The following is a 10,996-nucleotide window of genomic DNA, read 5'->3' as shown; positions in this document are numbered from 1 at the left end:
GGAGGAAGCTAACATCCTGCATTCTCAATGGACAGAGAGGGTTGAGAACTGCTCTACTAATTGTATATTAATACATTTTGTTTTCCAGTGGTTATCTCCAAGTCTATTCATGTACAATTTATCCCTCTATAATTTCTGCACTGCAGGGAATCAATCATTTGGGCCAGAGTAAATGGAAGAAGAATGTCTTCTTGTGGCTACCGAGAGTTTGGCAGCAGTGGCGACTACTTCCCCAAGGAAAAAATGAGAATCTGGAGAAAGGTTTGGAGGCTGCATTTGCTCTTCCCTCATGCAGATTTGATCTCTAAAGTATTATTTTACCTGGGAAAAGACACTTTTCCTACAGAAAACCTTTTACACACACACAGGCAAATTAAGTCACTTCCATCTGTTTCTCACACAGTTCTGAATGTATGATTATACCATTGGTTCTATCACTCTGCATTCTAATTATTTGTTTACATGATGCCTCCTCAATACAGTAAGTCACAGCATAGAGGAATTAGGTCTTATACCGCTGTGAATTACTACTGCTTATTAGCACATTGCTTGGCATTATAACACGCACCACCAACTTTTGATGATGAGTCAAACATGACTAGAAAAGCAAAACCACATTCGTCACATTAAATTGGCTCTTTTTGTTGTATTTGCTTTTTTTACACATAAAAATCTTAGAGTCATCTTTATTCCACAGCTTTAATCTTACATGGTACATAAAGGGCACCCAAACACTTGTTGATTAACGTCTCATCCTTGCCATATCAACATTCAAAATATAGCGTACAGAATAGAGCAATGAGTCACACACACAATGTTTTTTTCTAAAACTCAGGTTTGATAGAGTCTGTCCCTTGACAACTTTATTCAGGGCTAAAATTCAAGGTCCTTGATTTGGCGTTCTGACCTCATGATTTTTAGGATACTTCTGTAATTTCCGTATCCTTACATTTCATGCCCATTTTGCATGCGAGATAATCTGATCTAATCCAAAACAGAAAGTCCCAAGGCCTCTCTCCTGATCACGCCTCTCTCTTCTGCCTTCCCACTCTCTCTGGATGATCTCACTCGGTTTCAAGGCTTTGAATATCCACATGCCAATGACTCCTAATCTCCAGCCTTATCTTTCATCCTCAATTGCCTTTTTTACTTCTCCGCTTGGGTAACTGATATGCATTTCAAACATAACATTGATAAAATAAAACTCCTATTTCTACCTCCACCCGTCCCCCACCAAGAAAGCATCTCTGCTCCTCTCTTTCAATTCAATAAATGCTACTTCCACCTTCTCCTTGAATGCTCGAGGCAAAAAAATCTAGGCGTTTTTCTTGCTAGCTTTTTAACCCTCTCGTCTCTCCCTCTCAAATCCTGTTGACTCATCCCCAAAACATAATCCAAATCCATCTGCATTCCTCTATGTCACTATCATCCTAATTCTGAACTACTGCCCCATATCCTCCTTGCCTATCTCCTCACTCCCACCTTCACCCTTTATGATCCATTTTCTGACAGACCAATAGAGTATTATTAAAATGTAAATAAGGTAATGCCATTTCCCTGCTTGAAAAACTTTGGTTTGGTAAGCAGAATAATGGCCCACCAGAGATGTCTTCATCCTAATCTTTGGAAATTATGGATATGTTTACACTACATCGGAGAGGGAATTAAACAGCCCTGGACCATCCAGGTGGGCCCAATGTAATATTTTAAATGTTGAAACAAAGCAGAAGAGTCAAAATCAGAGGGATACAATGTGAAAAAGATCTGAATGGCCATTTCAGGCTTTGAAAGTGAAAGAGGACCATGAACCAAGAAACGTAGGCAGGCTCCAAAAGCTAGAAAAGGCAAAGAAACAGATTCTCACCTACAGCTTCCACAAGGGATGTTGACACTCTAATTTTAGACCAGCGAGACTCACTTAGGACTTCTAACCTCCAGAACTATGAAAGAACAAATCTGTGTTATTTTTAATGACTAAGTTTGTGGCAACTTGTTACAGCAGCAATAGAAAGCTGATACACCCTCCTGAGGCTTCTCCTTGCACTGAGAATGAAATGCAAACTCTATGCTCTGTGTTACAAATTCTACAAGATCAACTCTTCAATCCCATCACCAAACACTTTCCCCGGCTTTAATGCGTTCTAAACAAGAATTCATTTAGAGTCCTAAATAAGTTTTATGCAAAACTTATTTCTGCCTCTATAACTATCATCCTCTTAGCCAGACTGCTATGGCTGGCTTCTCACTACTCGTGTCTCAGATTGACTGCTAACTTTTCCTACAGCACTTTTTTTTTTTTTTAAGATTTATTTATTTATTTATTCATGAGAGACACAAAGACAGAGGCAGAGACACAGGCAGAGGGAGAAGCAGGCTCCTCGCAGGGAGCCCCCTGAGGGACTCGATCCCAGGACGCTCAATCGCTGAGCCACTCAGGCATCCCTCCTGCAGAGCCTTTCAAACCATCTGATCTAAAGTAACTTCCAGCCAGTCTTTTTCAACAGTATGCAATTTTGTCCTCACCATAGCACTTACTATTTTTTTTCTATTTTTCTTATTTAGTATGTATGTATTAACATCTGCTTCCCCACTCTCCTCTTAGAGTGGAAGCTTCAAGAGCACAGAATCTGTCATTGTGATGCTCACAGTAGGTACCATAAAGTATTTATCACATGAAAGTGTGAATAAATGTAGCAATAAAGGGCAGCTGTTGTGTGGTACTAAACGTAAAGACTTTCCAAAAGTTTTAAGTAAGCATAAATTTTTTCATAAATTTGTAAGAAAAAAGTAGAATAACAACTAATGAGCTACATGATTCTTTTCACTGACCCCAGGAATCTTTCACCAATTCCACATTATTTCATGAGTTAAGAATGGAGTAGTAAGTTAGAAGCAACATTCATTATTCTTTCACAGTTGCTTTTGTAAAAAACAAAAGCTTTCTCTTAACCCCATCATTTTTTTGTATATTTTTATTGGAGTTCAATTTGCCAACATATAGCATAACACCCACTGTTCATCCCGTCAAGTGCCCCCCTCTGTGCCCATCACCCAGTCACCCCATCCTCCTGCCCACCTCCCTTTCCACCACCCCTTGTTCAATTCTCAGAGTTAGGAGTCTCTCGTGTTTTGTCTCCCTGTCTGATATTTCCCACTCAGTCCCCCATCATTTCTTAACAAGCTCTCATTATAGGGGGAAGTTTCCCCATGCTGCCCTCCTGGCACACACTGAGTCCTACATTGTCAGAGAAATGTGATCCTCACCTAAAACAGTCACATTGCTCTAGAATTTTAGTTCTGGGGGAAGGGATTTTTTTTTTCTGCTTTGTTCTTTGTTGTGTTCTTTGGGTATATCCCAGAAATACCCATGACACTAAGGTTAGTGAGATTGTAATCAAGTGGAGAGAAGCCAGAGTTAACCTATGAAATGCCAGGGGACTGTACAAGGCAAATACTGAGACCTGGGAGGTATTACGTGGGCAACAAGAGCTTAGGAGGTTGGGAAGAAAACAGGTAAGTTTATCCCAGGAAAGCTATATGGACGTTGGTCTGAAGATGAAAAGGGGATAGGGTTCTCATAGATGAAAGAAAATGGTGGATTACTACAGATGAGGCTAAAGGCACAAAATGAAGAATGTGACTTATTCAGAGAAGCATGAAGAGAAGGGGTTGGCATAGGCATGGCATATGGGAAGAGCAGAATATAAACTTAGGAAACAAGATCAAATGATGAAGAGGTAGGGCAATCAAGATAAGTAATCAACCAAACAAATTGAGATTGAGGTTGATGGGCAATGGGGAGTCATTCCACTATAAATGATGGGAGAGTCCTAAATAAGGGAGTAGTTTGAGGAAAAGGAGCTTTTTGAGAAGCTGCTTCTGGATTTGCAAGAAAAAAATTAAAGTTTATTCTAGTAACTAAAATATAAGATTAAACACATTATGAATATTTTTTCAACGGAAGATCTTAGAATTGAGTTTTTAAAAAGGTGGGAAAAGTGCCACTTTCTGACCCCTGCTCATTCTACACGTTCTTTTCTCTGTGACAATAGATCCTAGCTTAGCTTCCACTTCTTCCAGTCCAGTGGAATTTTTTCTTTCAGCCTAGGATTCTATATTCAGATTGATGATAAGGATAAGTGGTATAAATGCAAATACATTAAAATCAAAGCTCAGGGCAGCTCGGGTGGCTCAGCGATTTAGCACCACCTTCAGCCCAGGGCCTGATCCTGGAGACCCTGGATAGAGTCCCACATCTGGCTCCCTGCATGGAGCCTGCTTCTCCCTCTGCCTATGTCTCTGCCTCTCTCTCTCTGTGTCTCTCATGAATAAATAAATATAATCTTCAAAAAAAATCAAAACACGGTCCTTAAATGTGTTTAGAAATGGCATTTGCTTTACTCTCCAGGTCTCAAAGGATAGACTTAATTATTCCCATTCAGTATGTAGTAATGTTTTAAAAAATTAGTCTCTCAGGTTATACTTGATGTCAATGCCAGTAAAATCCCCTCAGAATTATTTAAAATATTTAAACCATTCTCTACCCGTGACAGAAATATTATCACTGGCCTGTCAGTAGAAATATTTTTCTAAACAACCATAAGAATAGTTTTATATCTGGATCTACTTTAAAAATCAGCACCAGACAATCAACTAGCTTTTAGAAAACTCTTATCAGGGAAATCCAGGTGAGCAAGTATATAAGACATATTTTTGTTGTTGTTGGAAATATTAACCCCCAGAAACATTTCTTTAAGTTCTTTAAGCTTTTTGTGTTGCAATTCTTATTTTTCAATCTTTTAAGTTCTTTTAAGTCTCTCCTTAAATGTAAAGTCTATTGTCTAAAAATTAGACAAATGACTATAATTCATTTGTCTCACTTCTGAATTTAAGAGAAGCCTAAATTTACCAAAAATAAATAAGGTGTAATTTTATAGTAATAACAGGAAACATTAACAGTATTTTTGAAACCTCTTTAAGTAATATGGTTTGCAATATAACTTACAATTTAGCAGATGAAATAGATTAGCCTCTATAATGAAATGATGTTTAAACTGTTTGTGTTGAACATTTCCAACCAATCATATGAGAAAGTAATATACAGTTAACCCTTGAACAACGTGGGTGCAAACAATGCTGACCCCATGTATAATTAAAAATCCACATATAACTTTTGACCCCCAAATCTTAACTTCTATTCATTGTAGTTAACGAGAAGCCTTTTTGACAACATAAATTGTCAATTAGTACCTATTTTATATGTTATACTGTATTATTACAACAAAGTCAGCTGGAAAAAAGAAAATGCTATTAGGAAAATCATAAGGAAGAGAAAACATGTTTACAGCACTATATCATATAGGAAAAAAAAAGCCCATAGTTAAGTGGATGTGCACAGTTCAAGTCTGTGCTGTTCAAAGGTCACCTGTAATTTTAAGCCATTCTTTTAAACTTTGACGTAATTTGAGGGAACTTTCCAATTTCTCTTCTGGTTCTTGGAGAAATAAAATATCAATGTAAATCTTACTTCCGTCTGACTGATTATAATCAACTGGGAAAACTGAAGGAAATCTTACTATGTAACTTCAAGCTGGCAAATGTAAGGCATTTAATGAAAAAATTATTCAAATTATACTTATATAGATTTTAAATATTCATTTTTAGACTTCAGGTTGCCAAGAGTAAGTGATTTAATTAAAAACTAATTCAAATTATAGAGACTTCAAATGTTCATTTTTAGAATATTGCTCCTAAAGGAATCAATCCAAAATAGTCTGAGATTTAAAAGTTAATAATATTTTCAGGAAGGCAAAAGAGAAGAGATCTTTTTACATGTCCAAAATGCCTTTCCTCTGTTCCTGGAATATGGACAAGTGTTATGGACAAGGAATATCCGGAAAACTATCAATGTGGAAAGGTCCAGAGGATCAATTGATCATCTTCTAAGAAAGTATGTAGCACAGAGCAGGCATTTAGTAAATACCAGGTCCATGAACAAATGATTCTCGAATTAACTAAAATAAACAACACTAGGTTTAAATAAAGCATTCTTCAATAAACTAGAACTCTATCAATAAGGAAAAATGTAAGGGATAGATCATTGACATTTTAAAAGTATGCTCAAAGTTTAATAAATTATAGAAGCTTAAAGTATCAAGGAAACACTTGACACTGTTGAAAGAATAAAACTTGGTACCATAGAATCATTGCTTTACATAGAAACATGTTTCCTTAAGAATACATTACCACAAGATGTGAATATATTTCTGAATGACTCAAGATACATGCAAGATTGTCAGCAAATTATTATTATTTATAATCATGAATGTCATTATCACAGAGATGGAGCAGATACGTCCTCAATACACCCATTATGATGTTATCCACAATAAAACTGTGAAGTGCAGAAAACAGTCATTAGATCCCCAATGATTATTGTGGGCTAATAAGTTATAAAACATAGCATGTCTTTGAATTTATTTAATAAAAGTTTTGTATTCTGATTATAAAAGCAATATTCATGGTAGAGAATTTCAAATAGAGGAAAATATAAAGAAAAAGTGACCTATAAGTCCCATTGCACAGAGAAAACCAGTATTAACATTTTAATGTGTTTCTGTGCTGTCTTTCCTTTATATTCATAGTAGGTATTTATTTGGAAAATTAGTATTATTCTGTATATGAATATTATATTTTATGTTTCACATGTTTTATTATGTCAATTTTATCATTGTAGTGAATAGGAAATAATGATTGCACAATATACCATCATATGGTTGCTTCACACTTAGTTGATCAGACTGAACAAATGTTTACCACTTAGGTGTTTTCAATTTTTCACTATTAAAAATAACTTTACAGTGGACATCATTATATGTAAGTCTTTAACTGGGATTCTAATTATTTCTTTCTGTTAGATTTGTAGTTACTAGTCACAGGGTATGAATAGTTAAGAGTTTTGTTAACCTATAACCAAATTATTTTCCAATGATGGCACCAATTTATACTTCTATGAGGCATGCATTTCAGTTCCCATCTCACTGTATGTTAGACAATATAAATCATTTCTTTTTAAAAAATTATATTTTGAAAAAAATAATAAAAATAAAAATAAAATAAACATTCTATTTTAATAAGGAAAATAAATTTCCCCACCTAATTTAAAATGATATTTCTGATTAGTAATGAAATAAAACATTTTTATTTTGTGAAAATTGTATTTCTTTTGAGATTTTTCTGTTCCTTTCCTTTATATTTTTTCTAGTGATTATTCCTACTGATTTCTATAAGGTATTTCTAGAATAAAACTATAGAAGTATTATCATATTTATTGCAATAATTTCCCAGTTTGCATTTGATATTTGATTTTACTCATGACATTTTTGATATATAGTTAGATAATTGAATTTATCAATTTTTAATCCTTAAGATTTCTCCAATTTCTTCTGATAACATTTAAATTTCTTATGCATATATGAATAACTTTGCATACATTGTATGCATAAATGGTATCATAAATGTCCTAGAATATTTTTAATACAGCCCTTTTTTTTCTTTTCCATCTTTCTCTCTCTCCCGTCTGCTTCCCCTTCCCAACACCCAGAGTTTTAAGTACCTCGAAATAGCACTATTTTTCACCCAAAGCATTTTATTTTTAAATGTATATTCTCTTATCATTGGTGACAGTAATTTGCTAAGAATTTACAAATGAAAATAGTCTTTTAAAAAATTTTTATGGTGATAAATATAAATAATAACATTTTAATCATATTTAAGTATACAGATTAGTGGCATTAAATGCATTTATATTTTGCAGCCATCATCACTATTTCCAGAACTCTTTTACCTTGCCAAAATGAAACTCCAAACATATTAAACAAAAACCACCCATTTTCTCCCTCTTGCTGACCTATCATTCTACTTCCTGTCTCTCTGAATTTGATGACTTTAATTCATGTAAGTGGAATCATACAGCATTGGTTCTTTTGTGTCTAGTGTTATTTCACTTAGCATGACATCTTCAAGGTTCACCCATATTTTAACATGTGTCAGAATTTCATTCCTTTTTAAGGTTGAATAATATTTCATTGTGTATATATATATATATATATATATATATATATATATATATACACCACATTTTGTTCATCCTTTCATTCATCAAGGGACATTGAGTTGTTTAGAATTTTGGCTACTGTGAATAATGCTGCTTTGAACATGATTGTATGAAATAGTTTTCTCAACATCATTGTTAATCAGTATATATGTAATCATTGAAATTATTTGAAGACACTGGTACTAATAGCTGATACTTAAATTATGAATCATCTTTACCTAACCCATATAGAGGAGTTTTGCACTGAATATTCCTCTTAAGATCTCAAAAGCCTTCCCTGTGCATATAATTTTTCTTGAAAATATGCTAGAAAAATGTTAAAAGAGTAGCTCCCTACATAATAACTTCAGGAGATTGATACAGTCCAGAATTGGGCATGTGCCAAATCCATATAACATGTGAAGGCCTTATAGAATTCGTCCTTCTGAACTTAGCTTAGCAGTCAAATTGGACATATTATAAATTAGTACCTAATTTCTCCACAATTGTTTTCTCAACAGGGAAGTAAGGAATGGCTGAAGAAAATCATACCCTGAAAAGTGAGTTTATCCTCACAGGATTTACAGATCACCCAGAGTTGAAGACCCTTCTGTTTGTGGTGTTCTTTGCCATCTATCTCATCACCATGGTGGGAAATCTGGGCCTGGTGGTACTGATATCAAAAGAGCATCATCTTCACATGCCAATGTACATCTTTCTGGGCAACCTGGCTCTTGTGGATTCTTGCTGTGCCTCGGCCATTACTCCCAAGATGTTAGAGAACTTCTTTTCTGAGAACAGGATGGTTTCCCTCTATGAGTGCATGGGACAATTTTATTTTCTTTGCACTGTTGAAACTGCAGACTGCTTTCTCCTGGCAGCAATGGCCTATGACCGCTATGTGGCCATCTGCAGCCCACTGCAGTACCACACCATGATGTCGAAGAAGCTCTGCCTTCAGATGACCACAGGGGCCTACATAGCAGGAAACCTGCATTCCATGATTCACGTAGGGCTTCTCCTTAGGCTAACTTTCTGTGGGTCTCATCAAATTAATCACTTTTACTGTGATATTCTTCCTTTATACAGACTCTCCTGTATTGATCCTTATGTCAATGAACTAGTACTATTTATTTTTTCAGGCTCCATCCAAGTCTTCACCATAGGCAGCGTATTAATATCTTACTTCTACATTCTCTTTACTATTTTCAAAATGAAATCCAAAGAAGGAAGGGTCAAAGCATTTTCCACCTGTGCATCTCACTTTTTGTCTGTTTCATTGTTCTATGGATCTCTTTTTTTCATGTACATTAGACCAAATTTGCTTGAACAAGGGGATAAAGATATCCCAGCTGCTATTTTGTTTACAATAGTAGTTCCCTTACTAAATCCTTTTATTTATAGCCTGAGAAATAAAGAAGTAATAACTGTCCTGAGAAAAATTTTGAAGAAAAAACAATCTCATGAAAGTTGGAAACAAATGATATCGACTGTAGCTTAGTGATTTAAAAGTGGAAAATTCTTCCAAGTGAAAATACACAGAAAAAAATGCACAAGTTATATATAAAATATATCATAATAAAATCAATTGAGGAAGCAATACGTATGGGAAAAAATATACAGGAAAGAGAAAACTGTGCTAAATCTTAATTCAAAATAACAAAAATCAAAACCAAACTTGTAATTCCTTCAAGAAACAGCTTAGAATGTTGCCAAGCTCATGGACTGTGTCTGCATCAGGGGGATTGGGATTATCAGCTCCAAAAAGGAAAACAACAAAATTATCAGTTACACATATAAAGGAGAATTCTATTTAGCATTTACAGCCAGTCAGCTTTAACAGCTTAGAGCATGAGCACTCCAGTTAGGCTGAAGATTTTAAGGGGATATGAACACTCAAACAGTGAAATCCCTCACAACCATGGGAGACAAAGTCGAAGCAAGTAAATTTTGAGGATGCAGTTTTAATAGCATTGTGGGAGACACTATTGTTAAGACAGAGGTAGTAAGAAAGTGACGGTGTCAAATAAAAGTGAGTAGTATATTCCCAAGTTAAGGTTCCAATGGAGTTGCATAATTACACACAGAATGTCAACTTCAAGAGTAGTTATCTTCAGAGAGAGTTATTTACTCCCAAATGTACACTCATAAAGATGCTATAACATAAAGCCCCAGGCAAGTAATCAAACTTCACGTGAGATTCAAAGAGCCTCTATTGTCAGTTAGCTAAACTAAACAACTCTATCCTCCATCTTGAGAGGTGAGGAAAGGGTCCAATAATGAGGACAATAGTATGTCATATACAGACATGAAGGTATGATTGTTGAACTGTGGGTAGGGCTTATGTATAATAATTACTTATTTTTTCTTCTCACCACTGCAAAACCTGAAGTTGTGGAATGTAAGTGGAATTAAATGATTTTATTTGTTTATTTTCAAGAATTTAATGATTTTAATGTGGCAAAATGAAAGAATTACTTTTCATTTATTTATTCAACATAGGTTTCCCGAGAACTTGCTAAGTGCAAGCACTACTCTTGGTGCTAGGATATATCAGTTAACAAAATACCAGCTTTTTAATCTGCTTAAATAATAGAACATTGTCATGATTTTAATGACTAACTCCTGGGGATCCCTGGGTGGTGCAGCGGTTTAGCGCCTGCCTTTGGCCCAGGGCGCGATCCTGGAGACCCGGGATCGAATCCCACGTCAGGCTCCGGGTGCATGAAGCCTGCTTCTCCCTTTGCCTATGTCTCTGCCTCTCTCTCTCTCTCTCTCTCTCTCTCTCTGTGACTATCATAAGTAAATAAAAATTTAAAAAAACTTTAAAAAATAATAATGACTAACTCCTGGATGAAGAAGGTCCAATACTGAAAAGAAAAATGCCCTCTTCTACATCTT

General features: G+C 35.2%; 1 protein-coding gene across 7 annotated transcripts in view; it reads left to right on the top strand.

Moving 5' to 3' along the window:
- The window catches only part of LOC144305065 (olfactory receptor 5K1), a 29,116-nt gene extending 18,579 nt beyond the window's left edge, over window positions 1-10,537 (top strand). For 6 of the 7 annotated variants that reach the window (XM_077883758.1, XM_077883756.1, XM_077883760.1 and 3 more), the window contains 2 exons: window positions 147-261; window positions 8,617-10,537. In XM_077883758.1, the coding sequence (XP_077739884.1) occupies window positions 8,628-9,596 (969 nt within the window). In that variant the 5' untranslated portion in view covers window positions 147-261; window positions 8,617-8,627 and the 3' untranslated portion in view covers window positions 9,597-10,537. Of the gene's footprint in view, window positions 1-146; window positions 262-2,602; window positions 2,648-8,616 lie in introns of all 7 variants that reach the window. The other variant, XM_077883759.1, reaches the window with a different exon arrangement.
- Window positions 10,538-10,996: the final 459 nt, after the last annotated feature.

Source organism: Canis aureus, chromosome 35 (genome assembly GCF_053574225.1).
Source record: "Canis aureus isolate CA01 chromosome 35, VMU_Caureus_v.1.0, whole genome shotgun sequence".
Classification (NCBI taxonomy): domain Eukaryota; kingdom Metazoa; phylum Chordata; class Mammalia; order Carnivora; family Canidae; genus Canis; species Canis aureus.
This window is presented reverse-complemented; position numbering and strand designations above follow the sequence as displayed.